The sequence below is a fragment of the Lonchura striata genome, chromosome 4A, assembly GCF_050655825.1.
Source record: "Lonchura striata isolate lonStrDom1 chromosome 4A, ASM5065582v1, whole genome shotgun sequence".
In the NCBI taxonomy this organism is placed as follows: domain Eukaryota; kingdom Metazoa; phylum Chordata; class Aves; order Passeriformes; family Estrildidae; genus Lonchura; species Lonchura striata.
In genome coordinates, this window is record NC_140742.1 from 5,560,834 (window position 1) to 5,586,903 (window position 26,070).

The window sequence follows — 26,070 nt, forward strand, 5'->3', positions numbered from 1 at the left end:
ACCAGCCTCTGGTGAGAGATCTTCTGGAAGTAGCAAAGCACAGAAACTACCAATAAAAAAACTTATAAAGTGGATTATTTGGGAATGACACCACCATTTAACGATGGTATTTTGGTAGCAGCTCCCACTCCCCCGGCAGCACCTTCACCTACAGCTTCTGGCTGAATTTTTAAATTTAATTAATTAAATCATGGCCAGAGAGGCAGGAGGAGAATGTATTGCTTTGGACCACAGTCACATAACAGATGCACACACTGGACTAGCTAGACACACTTGGCACTACTGGAATATGCCAGACTCCCAAAAAAAGCCCATTCCCCACTTCTCTTTGCTCTGCCTACACATGGCAGCTCCTCACACAGGGCTGGGATTAAAGGGGGAACATTTCACCAGTGTGGGGAAGGGATCCTGAGGTACACGTGTGATCCTAGAGAAATTCAGGGAATTAATGAGCAGCCTCCCCTCATTCCCAGATGCTCCCATATATCACTGGGCACAGACAGCACAGAGTCAGACAACTTTATGCAGCAAGGTCACCTTTCAAAAGGAGAAGCCACCCAAGGCCTCTTTCAACTTTTAGAGTTGAAGAAAAAAAGAGAAAAGGAGAAAGAACATCTGAAAGGGATGAAACCCTCCAAAATTCACCTCACTGCTAAAAAACAACTCCCCGTGGCCTGAGCGTGCCTGCCTGCACCCCCTGAACCTGCTTCCTTGCGGGATGCCAAAAGAACTGCCGGTCTTGCACTCCCAGAGGAGAGGAGGGATTCCTGAACCAGCTGTGTGTGTGCAGACAGCTCCAGCAGCAAGTCCCAACACCTTCCCCTCCGGCCCTGCTTTCTGGCCTCACCCACAGCCTTCAGGGGCTCTTTGTCAGGCCCCGAGTGTTGACAAATCCTGTTCTGCACAGCTCCCCACAACGGGAAGCAACAAAAGGCTGGGCTGTGCTCCTGTGGATTAGCTGCTCTCATCCCTCTAGCCAGGAGCTGTGCCTGTTCCCTGTATTCATCGGGATAATTCCTTAGCCAGGCATTAGGCAGAAAACCCAGGGGAAGGCAGCAACAGCCACAACAAACAGCGGCTGCTCGCCGCCTCCCCGCGCTCCACCAGAGGCACGAGGAGAACAAAAGTGGTCTTCACGTCAAGCACAGCCTCAAGCTGTGCCAGGCGAGGTGCTGGTTGGACAGCAGGAGGAATTTCTGCATGGAGAGGGTGGCCAGGCATGGAAGGAGCTGCCCAGGGAGGTCTGGAATGTCCATTCCCGGAGGAGTCCAAGGAACGCCTGGATGTGGCACTCAGTGCTCGGTGACAGTGTGGTCCCAGGTTGGACTGGATGATCTCAGAGGGCTTTCCCAACCTCGGTGATTCTGTGTGATGCTGCACTTACTGCAAGCAGAACACTCCAGGCAGGGAATGTGTGAGCAGGCAGCAGTGGAATCTGCTCTTCCACCTTCTTCCTTGTTTAGCACCTCCAGGACCTTTCCTGAACCCTCAGCTAAAGCTCCATCCATGTTCCGGCACCTCCTCTTGGCACCAGCTCTTGCCAGCTCATGTCTTTTAGCAGCAGTTATTCACTGACAAGCAGATTTTGAGACATGTCTCACGTGGCACTGGAGTCTTTCCACCAGCAGCCAGCTCTTCCTGTCACAACCAGACCAGGAAAACTCTGACCCAGGGAAAAGGAAAATGTACTGGCACAACCTGCTCACAAACACTCAAAGCCCAGAGCACAAGGTCATGTCCCCAGGAGGACTATGAAGAATCCCAGAATCCCAGACTGGTTTGGGTTAGGAGAGAAATTAAAGTTTAGTTCCACCCCCTGCCATGGGCAGAGACACCTGCCACTAGCCCAGGCTGCTCCAAGACTCATCCAACCTGGCCTTGGACACTTCCAGGGATGAGGCAGCCACAGCCTCTGTGGCTCTGTGTCCATGGAGATGTCCATGGGCTAAGGATGGACAGTGCCCCTACCTCAAAAACCCAATGTATGTACACAATATATAAATATAAATAAACAGGAGCCTCTTTACCAACACTGGTACAAAACCAGTACAAAACCAGTTCCCCCCCAGAGCAAGGCTCCACTTTGCCATCAGCAACACACACAAACCCCCAACACAAACATGAGCAGATCTGAGGCCATCACTCAAGCCTGGCTGACGAATAATTTTGAGGATAATCCATTTAATAGCAGCTCTGCTCCCCGTTTCCCTCCTGTCCCTGCCCAGACATGCTCCCAGGCTGAGCTGCTCCCCCGGGCTCTCATGTGGAGACAGAATCCCACAGTCACAGGATGGTTTGGGGTGAAAGGGACCATCTGGGGTCACCTTTGTCACGGGGCACATCACCTGACCAGGGAGAGCAAGCCAGAAACTCATCTCCATTGCCTGAGCCAAAAAAATCTCACTACAACTTCCCCCACATTCCAACAATATCATTCCCAGTGTGTCATTTCCAAAGAAAAAGAGAGGCTAGAGGAACTGGCAATAAAGACAAGGAGAATCTGTTCTTAAAATCTAGCAGAAACAAATTTCAAATTCATGTCCTCTGCCTCCAACATGTAACGGCAGCTTATCATGTTACCAAAACCCTCTAATATGAAGTGAAAAACCCTACATCACACAATTATCAAACTGCAGGCATTAAATTCTGTGTCTTCCCTAATTTCACAACTTTCCTTTCGTTAATCACTGATTAACACTGCAAACCCCAGCAGAGGGCCCTACCTGGCCCTTTACAAAGCAACTGAGAAAAGAGGGAAAAAGGTTTTTGCCTTCTTCAGAATCTCCAGTTTGGGCATAACAAATCCCTCCTAAACCAGCAAAGTGTTCTCTTAGCAGGTGTTGCCACAGCAAGGTGCTCCTTCTTCCCAGTTTATCCCAAAGTCAAGCAACTCATGCTAAATTAATTCTTATTTTCTGTAGAGCCAGTGCTCAGAACTTGCAGCACCCAGAGGGTGAAGGGCTGGATTTCTCCTGGCAAGCCAATCCAAGTAATCATATAGAGAATAAAAATAGACCTAAACAAGACACAAACCTCATGGATCCTTGAGCTTTTAGAGGCTTAGTTGCAAAAGAGTGAGAAGCAATCAGTGGAGCAATAGGAGCCAGAGGTAAAAATAAAAATGCTTAAGAATAAACCAACATGGAGAACTCTCTGCTGCAGCAACAGAAATCAATGACTTAATCTTAGTTTGTGCATGACCTGGCCAGGAAAATGTGATTTCCAGCACTGCTCCTTGTGGGTGTGTGCCAGCTTTATTTATTTTAAAGAGTGGTTTTTAGTTCACTTATCTCAGTTTTTCTGTGTCCTTTACAGATGCAGGTCCTTGGTGGTGGTTTTCACCCTGATCCAGGAGGGATTTCAGGAGGAAATCAAGAAGGGAAAGTCACTATAATTTTATCAAACTGCCCAGGAGCTGGCAAGGTCCTGAAACTTTCAATCTGCTCCATCATTATTCCAACTTTCATGCTACAAACCTTTGGGACAGACTTTTTTAAGCTTCAAAACCCAACCTGTTGGGGAATATCCTCTACAGCAACGTCTCACTGAAGAAATTTTGGACAAATCCCGAGGGGATGCAGAACACAAACCTGAGGATGACCTCCAAATCCCAACTCGGCACCTCAAAGATCCAGGGAGAGGCACAGATGTGCTGAACTCTCCCTGTTTGTTCTCTGACTATTGGAATTCCTGCTGGAGCAGCTCCTGAGAGCCCATGGGCCATAAATCCCAGCAGCCCCAACCCCAGGGAACACGTGCTCCCCCCCACTGATGTCTCCAGCAGCTCCATCCCAGCTCCTGCACCACGCCAAGCCTTGGTCCCAGATGCTACAAATTAATTCTGACTATAGAAATCCCAGCCATACGGCTAAACACAGAATTCCAAACAATAGAAGGGAATCTAAACCTCACCCCGAGACCATTTGCTCACAATATAGTTTTTTTATAATGTTTGCCGCATAAATCAGAGCAGAAGTGGCCTGGGTTTGGTGACTTCATTTGGGGGTGGACATGGTGACGCCTCTTTTAGTGCTGTAAAAGACTTTTCCAGAGCCACCTTGAGTGCTCTGCAGCAGGAGGGAAGCCCCTGGAAAATGTCTCCAGCCCTTCAGGAATGTCTGAGACACAACACAATTCCCAACCCCTTCACCCACAGATCAGCCTCAGGTTGATTTTCCAAACTATCATAGAATAATTCTGAAATGGGTTGAGTTGGAAGGGACCTTAAAGCTCATCTCATTCCACTCCTTTCCCGCCTTCCACTCTCCAAGGTTGCTCCAAAACCTTGTCCAACCCACCCTTGGACAATTGCAGGGAACACTCCCATCAATCTTGCCTCCATCCCAACCCCTCAGTGCCTCCAAAATAGTTGCCAGAGCATGGAAAAATGGAACAGCAAAGGCACCATCCTGCCTGCACACGTGCTGCCAGCAGTGGCTGATGCAGGATTTCAGGACACCTCTCTCACCCAAAAGAGTTGAGTTTCCCTTCAGCAGTCTTGTCCAAGTGAAATCCCAGCTTTCCCCTGAGCTGCTCCAGCAGATTGGGATGCCTTTTTTTCATTAAATCCCTCCTTCCAAGTTGAGAGCTTTTCCTAAATTTAATTTGAGTGACTCACTTTCTTGCCAAAGGAAAAAAAAAAAAACAAATCAGAGGTTTATTCTGATGCTATTGAATTCAATGCCTGTAAATTTAATTTCTATCTGTACTTTTGTTTAAACATTTTATGGTGTTAATTACAACAAACCATGTAAATTAGGCTGCCAGTGGAATAAAAGGCCTGTTCTAGCAGATAATAAATAGCTCTCAACCATAAGCTCATTAAGATGCTGTTCAAGTGCGTGCTCCGACTCCCAGGTTGAGATCAAAATCTGCATCCTAAAAACAGAAGGATCTTTAGGGCTTGCACGGAATAGTGCATTCCTTCCAAAGGAAGATCCTGGAGCAAGAGGATGGTCTGAAATCCAAACCACGTCTGGTTTGGGGCTCCAACAGAGCTATTTTAAACAGGTACCACAAATCCTACGCATTATTCCTGCTTATCCATGAGCATTTAAATGTCAAGCTTGGTGCAAATAAATTACTTCTTTGTTTGAATCATTGACATCCTCCAAGCCCTGCTGCCCTGACCCCCTTCCTTAAATCCACAGGGAAAGCCAGCTGAAGTGTCAGACACATTCCTTGCAGTCCCTGCAGGAGAAGCTCAGCACCTTCCTGGCTTTCCACAAGGTTCCACTTTCACCTCTCCAAAGGAGGTTGGGGCCCAAAATGGACCAAGGGAGGGATGGAGAGATCTGAAATGGTTCTGTCATTACAAAACCTGGGAGAGATTCCATGGACACAGAGTGAAGTTCTCCCTGCCAGCTGCAGGTCAGCCTCAGGACATGCAGGATTTTGAGGACAGCTGGTTATCTTCCCCTTGTGATCCAAGAGCCTGGGAGAGAGGAAGGTTTCCTGCCTCTCTTGTGGGCCTGATACACTGCTGGCACTGAGGCAGAGAGGTGTCAGAATCTGAGGTATTGATGATTCTGAGATTGTAAAAGTCTCTGTCTTTCTGCCCCACTGCCAAAGCAGAAGCCATAATTGGTCTGTGCTGGTTCCAAGGTTGTTTATTCTGTTTATCTCTCACATGTTCTGCTGCCCTGCCCAGCTCTGTCCTGCAGGGCAGCGTGTGGGGCTCTGCCCTCAGTGGGATGTTACAAACATTAAACACCAGAAACTCCCTGGGCTGGATTTACAATAACGTGACAATATCTGTCACCTACGTTGAACAGTGTGTCCCCAGCCTGGACCAACAGAAAAATGCCAACACCACAGTGAGACATGGAGGGCATGAAGAAAGAGAAAAAGGACAAGACACACCCAATTTCCTCCATCTTGTCCCCTTTGAACCCCTAGAATACTAAAATTTTACTTTTGCACCCGTGCCACACTTAATTATTACTTATATCAAACACTCAGAGCTGGTAATTCATCCTGTAAGATTGAAAACTCTTTTCCATGGACAGAGATCACAGCCAGTGTCTCTGGGGCTCTGTCCAGGGGGTTCCTGACCCCTGCCAGGGTCTCAGACCTTCCAGGGCAGCCAGAGGGAAGCTCTGGATTCCCACAGAGAGGAGTTACCACTTCCAACTGGGAGCAGGTGATCTGCTGACAGGAATTCCAGCAGCCAAGGCTTCACAAGATCCTGGTCTATCCCGGGGAAAAGGCTCAGCAGCTGTGGCACACAGACACCTGCACATCCCACAGGGAAGTGGGAATGCCCTCCCACCCCAGGGGCAGCTCTGAGCCCTCACCCTGCAGGGGGATGGCTGCAGCCACAACCAGGGCGGGATGGGGAGGTCTGGAGAGGAATGGAAGTATGGACAGCAAGGGCAAAGGAAAGCTTTTCCTCACAAGGAATGTGAACAGCGTGGTCTGTGCTCTGGACCTCACCATCCTTAACTGGGATTCATCACCAAACTGGCCAAGCACCAAGATCCTGCCAGTGCTCCTTCCCTCCTGCCTTTTGGAAGGAACCAGTCCCAATGCAATTGTCCCCCTGATCCTCATGGAATGCAGCCTCAGCCTGAGGAATGTCCCTTTCCTCTGGGCTCATCCAGAGAGGAGGATGTGGAATGTCTCCACACTCACAGCTCCCAACATTACAGTCCCCATCCCACTTTCTGCTGGAGGTCGGGTGTGCCTGGAGCCCAGCTCAGCAGGGACAAACAGCTCTGATGCTCAGTTTGCTCCTACAGGGAATTATCCCCCCTCACTAACTGGGACTTGAAGTAGTTAAAAGCACCAACCATGAATCCAATGAGTTTATCCTTAACACCACCCCTGGCTGTTCTATGGATTCGAGCCATGTCCTACCCAAGGAAAAAGATGGATTTACCACAGAGAGGAGACCACCACCCACAGCCCCTCCAGGCACCACCTCCCTGCTTTCCTCAGCACAGAAATCCTGGGCAGAGCACCTCCAGCCACAGATGTTCCAACCACACATCTGGCACATCAATGGCTTTCCTCCATCCCTCTGCATGGACAGCGACTCCTTGATCTCCTGATTTAATATGGATTTCAAAACAGAGCACAGGCAGGTGTTTCCCTCCACAGTTGGGCTTTTGGCTCTGTTTGAAAGGCCAGGAGAGCTTTAGGCAGAGCTCTGGCTGGAGGTGGTGGCTCAGGAGATCCAGCTGGAAAATCAGATCAGCCAACTCTGCCACTTTGGCCACAGAGGCTCCTCAGCACCAACATCTCCCCATTTATGAATGGGGTGAAACTACCCAACCCAACCATCTCCTGCTGCTCTTCAGGGCTTTTCCTGTGTCCAGAGGAGGGAACAGAGCTGGGAAAGAGTTTGGAGCACCAAGAGCAGCTGAGGGAGCTCAGTCTGGAGAAAAGGAGGCTCAGGGGGGATCTTCTGGCTCTGCACAACTCCTGACAGGAGGGGACAGCCAGGAGGGTCAGGCTCTGCTCCCAGGGAACAGGGACAGGAGGAGAGGGAACAGCATTAAGCAGTGCCAAGGCAGGTTTAGCTGGATATTGTGGAAAATTTCTTATGGATTGTCTAGCCCTGGCACATGGGTGGAGTCTCCATCCCTGCAGAGGTTTAAAAGCCACGTGGATGTGGCACTTGGGGATGTGGGCAAGTGGTGGCCTTGGCAGTGCTGGGGAAGGGTTGGACTCGATGATTCCAGAGGGCTTCTACAATCTGAATGATTCTGTGGTTGTCTGAAACAGAGAAATGAGGCCAAATCCAAGGGAAAAGGGGGTCTTTGAAGGTGAGGTGGGTGCACAGAGCAGCACTGGGCCCTTTTAGGACCACTCAAAAGTCTGGAGAAGGTTGGGTCAGATCAAGGCAAGGGTGCATGGAGGGGTGAGATGCCTCCAGCTCCCCTTCTGGAAACATAAGCCTCATTTATCCTTCCTGGAAAAGAATGGGCAGCCCGAGAGAGGTCTGGTAGGTTGGAGCTGTAAAAGAGAATGGCAAAACATAACCAAGAAGGAATTTTCCATTCAGCATTAATTAGTTTCCATTAACACCCAATTCCACGGCTCACTTTTAGAAGAAAAGCTCTTTTGTTCCAATTCCAGGGGCTGAAAAGGGCAATGAAGGGCTGAAAATACTCTTCCCAAAGAAAGAAGAAGTATGGGGATGTATTCCTGATATTCCTGGGGTTTGAAGATGTAGGGAAGTCACTTAAATGCAGATCTGGGTCTTCTCCTGTCAAGTAATTTTGTCACCAATATAGGAAATTCCAGGGAAAAGCAGCAGCTGTATGAGCATTTTCAGTACTAAACTCCTTCCACACTTTAGGAATTATTTGGAAAGAATTCTGGAACGGTTTGGGTTGGAAGGGACCTTAAAGCTCATCCAGTTCCACCCCTTGTCATGGCCAGGGACACCTTCCACCAGATCAGGTTGATCCAAGCCCTGTCCAACCTGGCCTTGGACACTCCCAGGGATATAAAAGGACTATTCCATAGTTGGAACAAGGAAGGAAACCCAGTAGGATCAGATTAATAAAGAAATAAACAGAAAGGTGACTCTGCCCATCTTCACTAAAGACCAACACTCCAAAAAGTGAAATGAAATAAATGCTGAGCCTTTCCTTCCCTCATTTCAAACCCTTTCATGCTGGATTTGAGAGTTTTTCAGGGATTTCCAGCTGCATGCAGTGCAGGGGATGGGAATCTCCATTTCCAACTGAAGTGGCAGCAGCCAAGCCTGGGCAGGAATAAAGAGGAGCAGGGAATGCTCAACCCATTTCCCAGGCAGCAACACAGAGCTCAGAGCCCCTGGGGTGCCTCCAAAAGCCTGAACACAACCTGGGGCTGGACGAGGCAAATCCTCAACCCCTGGGTGCCCCCATCCCACCTTGGGGCTGGGGATGCCCCACTGGGAAGGCAGCTCAGGAAGGACTGGGACACACCAGGAAGGTTTCCACATCTGCTCCCTCAGCCCGGGCACATCCAGCAGCTCCCACTCCCTCCAAACCCCAGCATGGGGGGCACCCCAATCCCTGGGCACCCCTTGGAAAGCCACCAGCCACCACATTCCCTGCTCTGCTCCCTCCAGGTCCCACATATCCACGCTCCACTACACAGCCCAAAATCTGCTTTGCTAGGGGTTTTAGGTTGGAGTTTTTTTGGTTTTTTTTTTTTTTTTTTAATACTATGTTTAAAGTTGTATATTGTTCCAAAGTTTCCTTGTTTCATGTCATTGTTTGTTACTGTGCTTGAAAGTTGGCACATATTTGTTCAATTAAAGATTTATTTGCACTATTTGTTGAATAAAGATTATCCTTGCTAAAAGCTAAATAAAGTTTCATAAAAACTCACACGTCCCATAAACAAAATACAATGTCCTTTCCAAAAAAGCGTTGCACAAAACATTTCAAAATCACTCAATTCATTAGACAATAAATCCACACACAAAATAACCAGGCCTTGCCAGAATACATCATAAAATCTCATTACAACACTTTCAGGCCGGGGCTTCAAAGCAGCAACACAAAGGCTCCACCAACCCCTCAGCCTTGAAAAATTGCTGGCGGCGTGGCCAGAGTGAGTCCCTGGCACTTCCCGAAAGCTTTGGCACCTCCAGCAGCACCCATGGGTGCCAATTCCCTGCCCCCTGGCCACTCTGGGTGGCTCCCAGCCAGCGGGACCACTGTGGTCAGAGTGGGGATGCCGGGCATCACCTCCCAGCTCTCCCAAACCACGGGAGCAGATGGAGAGCAAGGCTTCCCAAACCAGCACCGCACGAGCCCCTCTCAGCACTACAGCAACAGGAGGAGTTCCCAAAGCCATGGATCCATCACAACATCAAGGCTGGGGCTGTGACAGCTGGGAGGTGAGAAATAAGTCCGTGAAGTCTGAGCTGAGGTTTGGTGCAGAAAGTGATGTTGCAATGTAATTAGGGAATCCCAGCTGTGGAAAAGCGTCCCTGGACTCAGAAATGGTTCCAAAGGAAAATGGCAGCCCCAGTGGTTCGGTTGGACCTGGCTAAATGTCAACACTGACCATGGCAAAGGCACCCGCAGCACCAGCCTTTGTCACCCTGAGGGTATCTCAGCCCAGCACACAAGAGGACCCTGCCACTGCCACCTGCTCATCACCAAAATTAGCATCATGGAATATCCCGAGTTGGAAGAGACCCCCATGGATCATCAGTCTGGCTCCTGGCCCTGCACAGACACCCCAACAATCCCACCCTGTGCATCCCTGGGAGCGTTGTCCAAACCCTCCTGGAGCCCTGGCAGCCTTGGGGCCATGACCATTCCCTGGGGAGCCTGTTCAGTGCCAAAACATCCTCTGGAGAAAGAACCTTTTCCTAAAATCCAGCCTAAAGCAGTTTCAGATAAACCTTTTCTGCCCCCAAAACAAAGCTGTGACATCACACAGGATCCCTGACCCTGAGCAATCCCAGTCTGTGAAAAACTGGAATTTTCATTTACAACTCCAAACACCTTGACTCTTCCCTCAACCAGAATCTGGAATTTGGGGAGGTTTTGGGGTTTGTTTCCCTGGGTTTAAGCACCGAGGGCTCCCAGAGAGCGATGGCCATGCACCAGCTGCGCTCCCTCCGGCACAAATCCCAAACTGTATGGATGCACTTACCCACGCCCCTCTGAGCAACAGCTGTCCATGTGGATTTGGTTAGCTGGGAGCAGCTACTCCACAGCAGCCCTGGAAGGAGCCCCCTGTGCCCAGGAGTCCTCAGCAAATCCCAAAAGAAAGGGACGATGGAGTATGAAGGTGATGGCAGTGCCCCAGCCTGGCCTGGCCAGGTGTGACAGAGCACCAAGGGAAACTCTGGAATAACACCAGGAAGAACCTGCTGAGAGAGAGATGAGGCTGTGGAATTGCTTTCCAAGAAACATGGAAGCAGAGCTGGATCTGCTGCCTGAACAGCGCAGGGGAAAATAAGGAAAGGAGCAGAAAAGGGGGTGGAAGGAGATGACCCAAACCATTCTGTGGCTCCACAATAACAGAGACCACAGCACAGATGCCCCAGCTCCTGAAAACCCAGGACACGTTTTCCACCTAGGAAAGCTCCTTGACTTCATTAAAATCAGCTGCTAAAGCTCAGGACACAGGAGGAAGGACGGCGACAAAGGCACTCCAAGGACAAAGACCCTTGAAGGACAAAGACCCTTGAAATGGGTCTTGGTGAGAAGATTCGAAGTACACAAAGGTTCACAGGGTTAAAACTCTGCTTTTTCCTGCCTCTTCAAGCACATAATCACTTGTTTTAGTTGCTAGAGACGCCTCCCTCCCAGTTCTTGGGGAATATATTGTCTCAGCAGGCAGAGGGGGATGAACTCATCGTGGTTTCCCAATCCTGACCAGGGGCTCTGCGAGCTACTGGCAATACATATAATAAGTTATTATGCAAATAAAAACTGGACCCAGCCAAGGGAAATATGCTGGCTCTTCAAGTCCCATCTGCATCCCAGCAAGGATCTCAATGAACTTTAAAATCCTTATTGTCACCACAATGGGCAATATTATATTCTAGTTTGGATCTGTTCCTTCGGAGCATTAGCTCTCATTTGGAGATATTTTTAGATTTTCCTATCCCACTCCTCATTATGAAACACTGAGCTGCAGATTGATTTATTTCTTAAAAGCAAGTTGCTGTTTTCCCAATAACAGATTTAACAAATTTGTTCCACCTGTTCAGCTATGCTTCCAATGTCTTTTTTGTGGTTTCATTGAAGTTTTTTTTAATCCAAACCTCAAAGCCTCTAAACTCAGCATTAAAAGACAAGCTCAGCATCATCACTACCAGTCACAATTCAAATGCTGCTCCAAATTACTGCAAGCTTTCATTTGTAAGTCGATACAGACACCAAGATTATGGAGCTTAATGGCTGTGGGCACAAACACACACTCTTCCAAGGGCATTCTCCTACTGGAAATCCTGCCTTGCTGGAGCAGGGACTCAGTGCCTCATCCCCTCCATCCTCATCCCTCACCCCAGCTGACCCCAGCCCCCAATGGCAAACAGAGCTACTGAAACAGAAATTAAATCATCCTATATGTATTAAATAATCCTATATTCACCAGCGCCCTTCCAGCACAGTGTTTTCCATCATTTTATGGAAGAAGCTGTGGTTGCCCCATCTCTGGAAAGGTCCAAGGCCAGGCTGGAGTAACCTGGGATAGTGGAAGGTGTTCCTGCCCATGGGAAGGGGGTGGTCCCATCTTGACCCACCCATCGTGACCATAATTTGCTTGAACAACCTTTTTTTGTGTAGCTTTAATTCACAACTGACCATGTGAGAAGTCTCAAAATAATAATTTTTAGCTTTCCCAAACCATTCCTTTGCAAATATTTTAGGAGCAGCATTTCAGGGCAGCAATTTCCTGGTGAGTGATGGGAGTGCACAGGTGTGCACAAGAGCTGGCCAAAAATTCTGCTTTATTTATATGCAAATGGTTCTGTTGTGGAGATTTCAGAGGGAAAGAAGACAACAAGGATCCTGTATGAAATAACCCAAGTTCTTCCAATCTGAGCATGTCAGGAGAGACCAATGATAGTAGAAGCCTGAGAAAAATCATGGAATCACTGAGGCTGGAAAAGCTCTCTGAGATCAGAGTCCAACCACTCCCCCATCACTGCCAAGGCCACCACTGACCTTGTCCCCAAGTGCCACATCCAGTTACAGGGATGGGGACTCCACCACTCCTGTGCCAGGGCTGGACAACCCTTTCCATGCAAGGTGTCCCTTAAGGCCTCTTGGCCAGCAAAGCCCAACCCTGCTGATCTCCTGCAGATCAGCAATCGGCACCTCCTGAGCAGCCTGACCAGTTCCTCTTCCCCATGGACACCAACCCTGGCAGATCCTGGTGGAAAAGCCCACCAGGGGTCCAAACTCAGCCCAGCCCAAAGAGCAGCTCCTGGTCTCCAAAACGAGCGGCACAATTCACTGGTTGTAAAAATAAACTGATGGACTACTCCTCCTCCTGCAGCTCCAGCTGCCACACACATCTCCAGTGGCTCCCAGTCAACAGAACTCCCTAAATCACTCACCCTGTGGGGTGAAGCCCTGGCTACACCAAGCCCAGCTGAACCAACCAACCTAAAAGCCACCACAACAGAAGCTGCCGGGGACACGGGACCAACAGGGCATCACAGAGAACACGGCCAATCTCTTCCATCTCTAAACCGCCATAAATTTTCCCCACAGACGTTCAAGATCTTCAAACCCAGAGAAGTGGCCTTAAAAAAAAAACCCAAACATCCAAGCAATCGCCCTGGGTTTTGTTCCATCTCAGGCGCCCATCAGGCTGACACGTCCCCTGACACGAGAGCCCCGGGGCCAAAAGGGACACGGGGGGACATCCAGCTCAGCCACGGCTCCTCCTGCTCTCAGACCTCTCCCTGGAGCACAATTCCCTCCACAACCAACCCCTTTATCAGCAGGAACATTTCAGTCGGGTCCCTTTCGGGGTAAGACCAAAAGTAAAATCCAGGGAAGGCGGATTTCTGGAGCAGCAATAATTCCAGCTCTGTTCTGGGGACGTCAGGCATATTTCATGGGAAGATGTCAGCTCCTCACATTTAATGCTGACACTGTCATTTGCCCTTCAGCGAGAAGAAAGGCATGTAAGCAACAGAAACCAAACTGAAATTTCCCCATTGCAAAGCATTCCTGCCAGGAATCACAATCCCAGTGTCATGTTTCTTATGCCCTTCCTTCCACAATAGCCCTCAAAGGCCACACTTCCAAAGTTTTATTGCTCAGAATTCCTCACACCAGAGTTCACAGAGCATCCTGGACACCCTCTGGACCAGTTTCAGGCCAGTGCCTTTCTATATCAAAGTGAAATCAAAGGGAGAAGCTGGATCAGGACCAACATTACAACTTTATTCCAAATATTTCGTGTCAAAGTCGCCCTATTTCTCACAAACACAGTTTTGCTTCACACACAAAACACACACAACCAGGACAGAGGGATTGGTGGATGAACATGTGACAAAAAACCCTCACAGAAGCATTTATTCCCATTTAATCATAGTTCAGACCAATCCAGCCCCAGCACAAGGGCTGAGGGCTGAGATGACTTTTGGGGTCTCAGGAAGGGCTGCCCCTTCCAAAGTCAATTTTCACTGCCCAGCCCAAACATTTTCCTTTAGCTGTTTCTAACCCACCTCTTCACCAGCCTCTAAAAGCCTCACAGAATTTAGAAGTTAAAACCCTTCCAACCCCAGTGTTTTTAAAACTCTGATTCAGGCACTATCTCACCACATTTGGCCTCGCTCCAATTAACCCCTAAATGCCAAGGAGTCAAACAAAAAGCAAAAATCATTTGTTATCTCCAAGCTGCATCTGCTGACAAACCCTGCAGTGGGGTTTTTGTTGCTATTGTTCTCCAGGTTTGGGCTTTTTGAGCACTTCATGATAAGAAAATTGTTCGGTAAATATGTCAGGAGCCCTTCCCTGTCAGCCGTCACCGCCTCGGGGTGTGATTGCTGTTCACAGACATCAAAATTTTTGCTATTTGCCAGATTTCAGAAAGCAAACTTGGATCCCTGGGAGATACCTGGCACTGCTCATGTGCACCAACAGCAGGAATTTTTAACTCCTTCAGTACCTGATCCAGTTTGAAGCCACAGAGGTTCTTCACAGGGATCTGACTGAAGGGTAACGGCCCCAAACACCCCATGAACCCTTTTAGCAGGATCATCACTTATAAATTGGGGTTTCTGCATCTTCAGAGATGGGAAAAAAAGAATTTTGAGTCAGAGAACCCAAAGGTCAGTGAATAGAGGGTACACCAGCCTAGGGGTCCCCGGGGGTCTTCTCCTGAACCCATCTGCACAAAATGGGGCTCAGAAAGCCTCTTTTAGGAACAAGATCTTTAATATTCCAGCCAAAATCCCTCTGGGTCCAACATTTAGGTACCAGAGGAGAAGAACTCGAGTTAATCTCAGCTTAATGTGACCCTCAGCCCTTCACCTCAGCAATGGGACTGCAGAGGGACCCCGGAGCCCTCGTGTGAGGCGCTGCTGTCTGGTGTGGGGTGAGGATGGAGGGAAGGGGCCAAAAGCATCCCTGAGAACCCCAAATTCCATATCACTTCCCAAGAGCCCAGGAGAAAAGCTGCCTGGCAGCGTAGGGAGGAAAGAGTTGACAGCTCTCTGCTGCATCCAGCGTCATTTTCCTTGGCAAACCCAGGCTGTTGTTGGAAACGCGCGCCAGACGCGGCATCGGAGCTGAGCCGGCAGGAGCAGCGCTTGGGATTTAACACTTGAAGGCCTCAACTTCCCCGAGCTCCTCCTGCAGCTCCATCCCAGCCAGGACACGGACACGGCACATCTGGGATTGTCCAAGCCCTGCAGCCACACAGGGGAGCGTGAACGCCCTGCTCAGCACCTGTGCTCAAAGTCAAATTCTGCTTTTATCCCAAAAGTGCTGGCTCCCAGCATCCCGGGCAGTGGCACAGAGATTCTCCTGCCTCTCTGCTGCTCAGCCCAAAATAAGAAGCAGCCCCTAGGGACACAGGGGAGATGCACTGGGCTGAGCCCGGAGTGCTGGATTCCATCCAGGGGATGCAGGGATTACTCCAGGCAGCATTCCTGCAGGTGCTGAGCATGGAGGCTCTCCCATCTCCTAAGCAAAATCCACCCTGTCAGCAAAAGGTTGAGTTTTTCTCTCGGTTTCAGCATCTCACCAGACACAGGGCCAAGCTCAGCTGAGCCAGGATTAGTGCTGAGCTCCCAAGGCTCAGCTGAAGCCTTCAGTTCAAGGACTTTTCCTGCAGGCATTTCCTTTCCAGAGAATGAAGAACAGAATGGTTTGGGTGGGAAGGGACCTTAAAGCCCATCCCATTCCACCACCTGCCATGGGCTGAGACATCTTCCACTATCCCAGATTGCTACAACCCTGTCCAACCTGGCCTTGGGCATCTCCAGGGATGGAACAGCCACAGACTCTGTGCCAGGGCCTCACCTCCCTCACAGGGAAGAATTCCTTCCCAATATCCAATCTAAATCAACCCTCTTAGTTTAAACCCATCACCCCCCTTGTCCCTTCACCCTCAAGTCCTGCACAGTCCACGAATCTCTGCAGGAGCCAAAACAACTCCTGTCAACAACAGGAGAAAACCCCAAGTTGGCAATAAAGACATTGCTCAAAAGAAGATTTAATATTCCTTTAAAATGGACAATTACCAGTTTTAAACTTTGCCTTCCTGCCCCCCCAGGAAAAAAAAAAAATCCCCTTTTGACATTAGAAATCTGCCAGAATTCACTCCGAGGGCATGTGGAGGTAATTCCTGATGGGCTTCCCTCGCCTTTGGATGGGATCTCCCCCCTTCCCAGCAAGAGTTAACACCCCAGACAGACAGAGCAAGCACCAACAAGCCCATGCACAGCCCCAAGGCAGCCAACTACTCATTGAGTTCATTATCACTCAAAAGATACAAACAGCTGCAGTAGAAAACCCAACTCTTCATCCTGCTCTCCAAATGCACCTCATCAGCTGCACATCCAGCGATTCCTTGTCTGATCCCATTTTTCTGTCATAGGTTATGTTTTATGGGAAAACATAAGAATTCAAGTTTTCCAGGCAGAGCCTTCCTGCAGCCTCAGGAACAGCAGCAACCAAACGCAGTAAAAAATTAAAATAAACCCCTGATTTTTCTGTCTGAGCTGTTCCATCCTCTTGGGTTGGCAATACTTCCAGCTGTCAGTTTTAAATGCCTTATCCTATTTTCCCATCCCATGGGAAAATTGTAATAAAGTGCTGGTTAAGGGAACCAGTAGCTCAGCAACTTGTTAGCAAAGTTGAAGGAAATAATTGCTCTGAAATGATTTCCTGGATTAATTTCACTGAGCCTGGCACGTGGGGAAGTCTGGAAGGATCACAAAGGTCTGTTTAGGCCATTTAGTGCCTGCCCCACACCCCTGGCCCCACACTTCCCTGGGAAACCCGGAGAAAGCTGCTGCCACCTCATGGATCAGCAACTATAAGGAAGGATTCAAAGATTTAGTTATTATTAGAAAATATAAATATTATTATTATCAAATAAGAATGAGATTCAAAGATTTGAATTTAATTTTTTTTATGGACAGGACACTCCGATCTTTTCAACTCTCAGGGAAGGAATGCCAGAATTATCCAGTTAAAACAAGAACTGGAAAAGGGAGAAGAGATAACTGGGAAGATGCCCTGAGAAGCTGTGGCTGCCCCATCCCTGGAAGTGCCCAAGAGCAGGCTGGAGCAATTTGGGACAGTGGAAGGAGTCCCTGCCCATGGCAGGGAATGGAATGGGATGAGCTTTAGGGTCCCTTCCCACCCAAACCACGCTGGGATTCTGGGATTAAGCAGCACAATGGGGTCTGTCTGACACAGCATGTCCCCACCCCTGCCACCTGCAGATAATTCACAACCACAGAGCCTGTACCTGCTCCCAGGTGGATTTGACTTCCAGCCCAGCTCAGGGAACACCTTCCCTGTCTCCCCCCTCCCAGCGCTTTGTGCCTCGGGAGAGGCTGAAAGCCCAGAGGTGACAGGAATTGCAAAGAGGGATTAAAGGACAAAGGCAGCACTCAGGGACAGCACCCCGCTGGCCTGGCAGGGATTTAACCCTGCTGCCACGCAGGGATGGGATTTAACCCCTGGGGCACCGGCACTGCCCTGGAGGGGAGCCAGGAGGGCTCTGAGCTCCCAAGGGCCATGCAAGAGTCAGCTCTTCCCCAGTCCTCTCCTCCTTCCTCCTTGAGCATCCAGCAGCTTCCAGCCATCGTGGCCACTGTCCTGCCACACCACGCAGTGACCCCAGCCTCACACAGCACAAACAACCTCTGCCCTGCCCACCACAGCACAGCCACGGCACACAACAGCCACTGCCACAAAGCCACCGAGCCAGCGGAGCAGCTCCCACCATGGCAAAGCCACGGAACGTGGACCCTGCCCATGGACATAAACCTGCACACCATGGGCATGGACCCTCATAACATGGAACCCAGACCCTGCCCATGGACATAAACCTGCACACCATGGACCTGGACCCTGCCCATGGACATAAACCTGCACACCATGGACATAAACCTGCACACCATGGGCATGGACCCTCATAACATGGAACCCAGACCCTCCCCATGGACATAAACCCACACACCATGGACATGGACCCTGCCCATCATGGGCATGGACCCTCACACCATGGAACACAGACCCTCCCCATGGACATGGACCCTGCCCATCATGGGCATGAACCCTCACACCATGGAACCCAGACCCTCCCCACACCACACAAACCCTCCTCATGGACACAGACCCTCACCACACGATGCCACCTTGTGTCACGCACTGCCCACAGCAGCAAAGCCACACAACCCCACACAGTGAGCCTGATCCTGATGGGACACTGTGAACCCTGTTCCTGATGGGATCCTTCCAATTCAGCAAATTCTGGGATTCCTCTGCAAGAGCCACCCCCAAGGAGATCATCTCAGCTCCATCCCCAGGGCTGAGGTGCAGCCAGGCAGGAGGATGCTGGCGATTCCATTTGGAAGGTGTTATAGGGCTGGCACCCCATCAATGGGGTCCTGCATTATTAGGACTTTGCACTTATAACAGCGTTTCATTTGGGCTTAGGGAAAGAGCTCGTTTCCATCCACACCCATCTGGGAGTGATTATTCCTGCTGTAGTAGCATCCAGGCCCGGCTGGCATCGGCACCATTAGCACACAAACCCCGAGTTTAACGAGAGAGCACTTACCACTGAAACCGCCCCATAAAGGCACTTAGCCACGCTAAAACTGCAGCCAAATCTCCCACTAAACCACGGTAAAACTGCAGCCAAATCTCCCACTAAACCACGGTGAAATCACATCAAACCTCCCTGCGATTCCATGCTTGTGCACAATGGATCCTGACAGATTACATCTCTCCAGGGACACACTTCCCACTCACTCACTGCACGGAGTTTACTCAGTGCTCCACATCCCCCAAACCCCTCAGAGACCCGTACCTTCTGCAGCCAGACACCTCTAAAAATAACATCCTCCCCAAGTGCTGAAAGATATTAAAATATAAAGCCATTAACATATAATAAGAGTGGAATGGGAGCTCCGCATGCTCTGAAGCTCTCCGGGTTTGGCTTCCAGTCAAGAAAAATATATTGGATTAGTCTGAGAGCAAAATTAGGCTGGTGTGCAGTTTAATTAGCATTACAAGACACTACATGTGTATGGGAGAGCAAGGAAGATTTATGTTATTATGTGGTAAGAAAAATAATGTTAAAAGGTTAAAATAATATGGGGTTGATACAGCACTATTTACTCTGGGGTTAAGGGGAAGATAACTTTGGAATGCCACTGAAAGTTGTTAAAAAGTTGTTAAAAAAATTCAAGGATTTGCCAGGGAATTCATAGAAAAATTGTGGAAAAACCCTGCAATTTGGTCACGGGTCAGTCAAACACTTACTCTGGCAACAATATTCTCTATCAAGGAACTCAATAAATGCTGATAAAACATCCAGATCCTCACACAAAGTCACAGATTTTTCTCCTTCATGGAATGAGCAGAAAATAGAAAATGAAACCCCAGCTCAGCCATGGAAGAGGCTGAGAGGGGGACAGAAGGAAAGGTACCTTTGCAGCACCATAAATCCGGGAATAAGGATTTGGGAAGGTCCTGGTGGAGCTGAAGGTGTCCCTGCCTGCAGCAGAGAGATTGGACTCGATGGCCTTGAGAGGTCCCTTCCACCCCAAAGCCTTCTGTGACTCCACAATTCCCAGGGACCATCCAGGCTGTTCCCACACAGCCAAAGGTTTCTCCTCACACAGGAATTCACCCCACAGCCCTCGGGAAGAGCTCACACTGAATTTCATTTCCCAAAGGATGCAACACATCCCGCGGCCACTGCCATGCTCCTGCCACCCCGCAGCATCTCAACAGGAGGAGTTCTGGATTCAGGCCAGATTTTGCATAGAGTATTCATAGCCACAGCAGCAGGAAAATGAGAATTCAAGTTGTGAATGAAGGTAACCAGAGCCTGACATTTGCCACGGAGCTCTGCAGGCTTCCCTATTGACCTCTGAGAGCTTCTTCCAGCTATAACCCTGACCACAAAGTGGAATTTGAGGGAAGACCCACTGTGAGGGCACATCCCTAATCACCATCTTCCCTCTGCACACACCCAGCCTTTCCCTAACCCGGGATCAGAGGCATGAAATCCCAACACACAGGCCCTGAGCAGGGATTTAAAGGTCTGAGCCCACAGGACCTGTGCTGAGGCTGCTTCCAGAGGAGGCTGGAGAAGCATTTCCAGCAGGAGCTCTGCTCAAAGCTTTCAGCACGTTGGGCAGGTTTCAGCTGGGATGCAGGAGCCAGACATGGGGATGAAGATGCATGGATGAGCTACAGGTATGCTCAGGGTAGGAGAAGCCTCTGGAGCAGCTTCCACACCTTTAGAGCCTTTGTGCCAGCCACACCGAGAGCTGCCTCTTACTCTGGAGCCAGAATTAACAAAAAAAGGGGAAAAAAACCCTGCAATTTCACACTGGTGAGGGAAAATAAAGGAAGAAATTCCTCCCTGTGAGGGTGGGCAGGCAATGGCACAGGGTGTCCAGAGAAGCTGTGGCTGCCCCTGGATCCCTGGAAGTGTCCAAAGCCAGGCTGGACGGGGCTTGGAGCAGCCTGGGACAGTGGGAGGTGTCCCTGCCTGTCACACGGGGTGGAATGAGATCCACCCCAAGGTCCCTTCCAGCCCAAAGTACTCCAGGAAAGCAACGCCAAGGATCGGGAACAGCGATGTGGGCGCTGCTCCAGAGCGGGAACATCCCTTGTGAAAAAGGTGAGAAGTGGAGATCAGACACCTCGGCACCGGGAAGGTGAAATGCCAGTAAGCAAATTGCTGCTCAGCACATTTTTTTGGATGACTCAGCACCTCCCTTCCCTCCCCCCACCAGCTGCAAGCACCTCCACAATGAGTTTGACAAAACCGGTGGCTTTTGATCCCATTCCCAGGCTTCGGCAGTTTTTATCCCTTTCTTGGGACACTCTCAGAGAACACATGTCACCCAGCATTGGCCAAAAAAACAAGTTTTAGCAGAAATGTGGCAGCACATTGACTTGGTTGGAGGAAAAGCATGGGAATGATGCTCTGCACAACTCAAATATTGCAAGGATTAATTTTTTGACAGGAAAATACTATTTAATTTAGGCACAAAATCCTCTAAAGGGACACAGTGCACTGATGTGGATCTCCAAGAGCAGAGCCCGCCTGACAGAATCCCTCTCCCATCCCACAGCACACCCATCCGGAGGGAACATTTGGATTTTATACCACCAGCCGAGGCTCCACCACTCCCCAAACCCTCCCTCACACCTCCGAGCCACTGAAGAGTCAATGAATTAAAGCAGCTCTAACAAACTCCTCATCTCGCAGCCAACGCGGTGATGCAACACCCGCCGGGTTCTGGGACAAAGATGTGCAACTACAATGCCTCAACCTCTGCCATGAAAATCTGCCCTTCTATCCCAAATGAGTTACATATTTGGATACCCTGTGAGATAGGGAAGCGGGGCGTTATCGAGCTGCCAAATCTCACTCCTGTCATGAGGTCATTTCTGGCACGCGGCCAGATGAGGTTTTGGCCAAAATCTCAGCGCTGACCATCGCTCCCCGTCCTTCCCCCCACGCTCCTCTTCCTCCTGCCTCAGGTCAGGAAGGGAGGGGGGAAATAAAATAATTTTAAAATAAAGAAAAAAGGGTCAGGAAGGGGAGTGTCTTTTGGGTTTAAATTTGTACAACCACAACACACACAGCACTCGGCCTCTTCACTGAGGACACCTCAGCAGCTGAAGGACATTTGAGGGCTCACAGCTCTGTGGTCATTGGTCCCCCGCAAATGAACTCTGACCATGGTCCTCAGGAGAGAAATGTCATTGATCACATCACTTGAATTAATTATTTAGTAATTTCAGCCCAATTTATGCAAGCATCACATGTATGGGATCGCACTGAGTTTATCAGCAGCACAGCTTAGAAGGGCTGCTGGGAACCCCACACGTACCCCAAAGCTGGACAATAACTTTCTAAATAAAGCTGATTGCAAACCCCTGATTTCACTGTTTTAATCACCGAAGAGATGAACTCACAGCACCCCAGGACACCCAAAGTGCTTGTTTTTAGCTGCGAGGCAGAAAAATCAGTGAGAAAGGGTGAGCAGCACCACTACAAACCCCATTAATCATGCGCTGTCACAGCAGCGGAGCAGCTCGGGATGCTCAGCCTTCCTTCCCCGTGTCCCCACTACCAGCAACCTTTCCCTCCAGCCCAACTGCTTCAATGTGCCCCAAAGAATATTTCATCTCAAGCCTGACAGGCCAGATGTAGAATAAAGAAATAAATAATTAGCGTTACCTTATCTGGAGTCCGTCAGCTGCAGCGAGCGACGCTCGGAGCTCCGTCCGCATCCAGAGACAAATTATCTAACGCTGTAATTTATGAATGCCTCAAGTATTTGCCCTGGTATTTCACTATACACTCGCTGGAAAGAAGAGCTCGAAAGACTAAACAGATCCAGCACGATAACACGAAAGGCACTCCAGCCGCGCGCTATTCCAAGGCAACCCAGGAATCCAAGCACGACATCAAACCGCTCCGGCTCGCTCTGTGTTGACACCGCTCGAGGAGCAGCGAGGGCAGAGCGATGACCCGGGAGCTCGGCTTCCCTCCGGTTCAACGCTGGACTTGGATTTGTCACGGGAAGCTGCGGGATCCAGGCAGCGAAGGAAGCGCAAGCCCGGCTTTCCCGGGGGCAGCCGAGGCCGGCGCGGCGGAACGGCTCCCGCTGCCAAGTGAGAGGAAGAGTTCCAAACTCGCCGCTTTATCAAAGCTATTTTTGTCCTTCCCCCCACACACTGATAACCGGCCGGGCGAGGACCGCCGGGGTGCCGAGGCAGGGCTTGGCATCTCCCCCGAAACCCCGCTGAGCCTCCGCGGCAAAGCCACCCGGCACCTTGGGGGAGCGGGCCATCCGCTCGGGAGGCTCGGAGGGGAGGAAACTCCTTCCTCCAGCTTATCCTGCTCGCAGCGAAGTTTCGTGCCTGGAAAAAATGAGCTAAGTTTGCGAGAGGAGGCCCCAGCTCCGCTCCGGCTCTGCCAGAGGCTCTCGGGACAGGCGACCCCCGCAAGGGCTGGGGACACCGGCGGGGACAACCGGGAGGCTGCTGCCCACCTGTGCCGCAGAGGCTGAGCGGCTGCTGCGGGGGGACACCGAGGCATCGCCCAAAAGATGAAGCACCTGGGCTGGGGGAGAAGCGCAGTCTGAGCGCGGGAGGAGCGAGGGGAGCGAGCGGAGGCCGTGCGGGACCGGGACCCGGCGCGCCCGGCGGCTGCGGGGCCGAGCCGTGCGGGGCTCCCCGGCAGCAGCGCCCCGGGGCACCCCGCAAGCGCCGGGGCAGAGCCGCTGCCCCCGGCCAAGGCTGCGCTGTCGGGACTCACGGCGGGTCCGTCGCGACAAGGAGACGGCGAGCAGCAGGTGGAACACGGGCGGCCCCGCAGCCCGTCACCCCCAGCCCAGACGAGCTCCCCCCGCACCTCACCCCCGCACCGCGAGCTCGGGGCTTTTCCCCACTTCTCCCAGCAAACTCCCCCGAGGGGCCGCTCCGAAGCGCCCCGGGCCGCGGCTCCCGAGCGCGGGGATGGAGCCGGGGGGCGGCCCCGAGCGGCGCGGAGCCCCCGCGGTGCCCCCGCCGCCGGCCGGACCCACCTGCTGGCGCCGCTCCGCGCCCTCGGCCGCGCGCTGCGGGCGGCCCCCGGCCGGGGCTCCGGGCGCCGCCGCCGTCCCGTCCCGGCGCGGCGGGGCCGCGGGCTGCGGGCCGCGGTCGCGGCGGAGCTCGGAGCGCAGCTCCAGGTAACAGCCCAGCGTCAGGACGTGCAGCGCCAGCGACAGCGCGAAGAAGCCGAGGAAGAGCCGCCAGCTGCCGCCGCCGCCGCCGCAGGCGCAGCCGCGGGGAGCCGGCGCCGCCGCCCTGCGCTCCGCGCCCATGGTGCGCTCGGGCGGAGCGGCGCGGAGCGGCCCCAGCGCTGCTGCTCCCGGGGCGCGCCGGGCACCGCGGGCTGCGCGGCCGGGCCGCCAGCGCCCCGCCAGGGGGCGGGGCCGGCCCGGGGGCGGGGCCGGCGGGGCCGGCGGGGCCGGCGGGCCCGGGCGGGGCCGGCGGGGCTCGGTGGGGACGGGCGGGGCTCGGTGGGGACGGGCGGGGCCGGGCGGGGCTCGGTGCGGCAGCGCCGCCTCAGCGTCCGGCCGGGGGCGGGGCCTGGGCGGGGAGGGGGCGGGACCTGGGCAGCGGCGGCAGCGCGGTGGGCGGAGTTATGCAAATTAGAGGGCGGGGTCACATCTGCTGGAGCCGCGCCCCGCTGCGAGCCCGATCCTGATCCCGGTCCCGATCCCGGTCCCGATCCCGATCCCGGCCCTTTATCCCTGTCCCTGTCCTGTTACGGACAGGCGCGGTGATGACTGGGCCCGTGGCCAGCGCATTTCAGGAGGGCCCAGTCCCAGTCCCGGCCGACATTCCCATCCCGATCCCAATCCCGGTATGGATGGACCCTATACCGGTCCCGCTATGGATGGACCGGATCCCGGTCCCGGTCCGTCCCGGCAGTCGCTGTCTCCGCAGCCAGTGGAGGATTCCTGAGAGCGGGCACCAAACGCCGCCGATTCCCGGGCAGGGGCAGCGTTGTCGCTGCTCTGCCCGGGGACACGGCCGAGCCCGGGGTGCCCAGGGGTGTGTGAGCGTTTTGGGGCAGCTGTCGCTGCCCTCTCCAGCTTTTTAAAGGTTGGTTGTCACTGCTGGAGACTAATGGAAGCTGGAAAACAACCTGGGAAAGGGTGAACCAGGGAGAGGAGCAGATTTGGAGAGGGAAGGGTGGTATCGACTCACACCTGGTTTGGTTTGGAAGAACCTTAAAGCTCATCAAAAGGAGCTGGCAAAGCCTGTGCTGGTTCTATTTCCAATCAGGGGGTTTAATTGATAACGAGAGGGATAATGAGATGATGAAGGTGCTGTGTGATGCTCACAGGCTGCCAGGAAATTTGAATTGAGGAATTAGAGATGTTCTGAACATACTTAAGAGGTGGAATGAAGAAGATAGGATGTGATTTGGAACAGTAAAAGAGGAGTTAAATGCGAGGTGTTAATGGCCGCAGAGGAGGTGGCACTGCAGAGGAGGATTCCAGCTGGTTTTGGAGGATCACAGATGCAGAGGGGTCAGCAGTGCAGGGAGATGTCAGAGCCAACCCCAGACCTCCAGGAAGGGCCAGCACCAAGGATTGTCACCGGCTCGCCCCTGCCATGGGTCCTGCTGAACCCCCTGGGTGGGCTCCCAGAGCTGGGTGGTCCCGTGACAGGTCTGTGCTCCCAGACCTGGGGGCAGGGTGAGTTTCCCATGAGGTTGTCCCTTCCGTGAGAAACCCTTCCAAGGCCTGGAACACATCGTCTGAGAATTTGTGGGGTCTTCATGCCACAGATCACAGCCATGAAGAATTCCACGGTGGCCTTGTCCTGCCTTTGGGGAGGAGGACGACCTTTTCCAGCCCTTCCTGGCCTTGTTTTCCTGCAGTAAGGTTTTTTTTCCTATAAGTCCTGTGTCATAGACATGAAATTCCATGAGAGTCTCTGTTTTCATTTAAGAAAAAAATGTTTCCCTAATATTTGGGAAGAGCAAAACTGGAAGCATCAAGTGCTGCCAACCCCAACAACGGAGGAGCAAAAAGCAAATAAACACAAATGAACGCTCTGTTCAAACCCCTGCAATTATTTTAGGAACATTTATAATTATTTGAGTGCTTAGTGTTGTTACTGGTCTTCAGAGAATCACAGAATATCCTGAGTTGGAAGAGACCTGCAAGGATCACCAAGACCAACTCCTGCACCACCAGAATCCTGGTTTTCAAGATGAAAACCCCAACCCCAATCCTACATGGACCTACCCACACTTGCAGCAGCCTCATCCCATTTTCCAGAGTCATTTAGGTTACTTTGAAGGTGAATTTTAGAGGTCAGGTCAACCTGGGGCTGGGTCTGGGGGAAGATGTGAGCTCTCCATTCC

The 26,070-nt window shown here is 51.6% G+C and overlaps 1 protein-coding gene across 7 annotated transcripts in view; it reads right to left on the minus strand.

Moving 5' to 3' along the window:
* EDA (ectodysplasin A) overlaps nt 1-24,036 on the minus strand; it is a 62,458-nt gene extending 38,422 nt beyond the window's left edge. For 6 of the 7 annotated variants that reach the window (XM_085570615.1, XM_085570613.1, XM_085570612.1 and 3 more), the window contains exon 1: nt 23,732-24,025. In XM_085570615.1, the coding sequence (XP_085426741.1) occupies nt 23,732-24,010 (279 nt within the window). In that variant the 5' untranslated portion in view covers nt 24,011-24,025. Of the gene's footprint in view, nt 1-23,731 lie in introns of all 7 variants that reach the window. The other variant, XM_085570616.1, reaches the window with a different exon arrangement.
* Between the last annotated feature and the right edge of the window lie 2,034 nt (nt 24,037-26,070).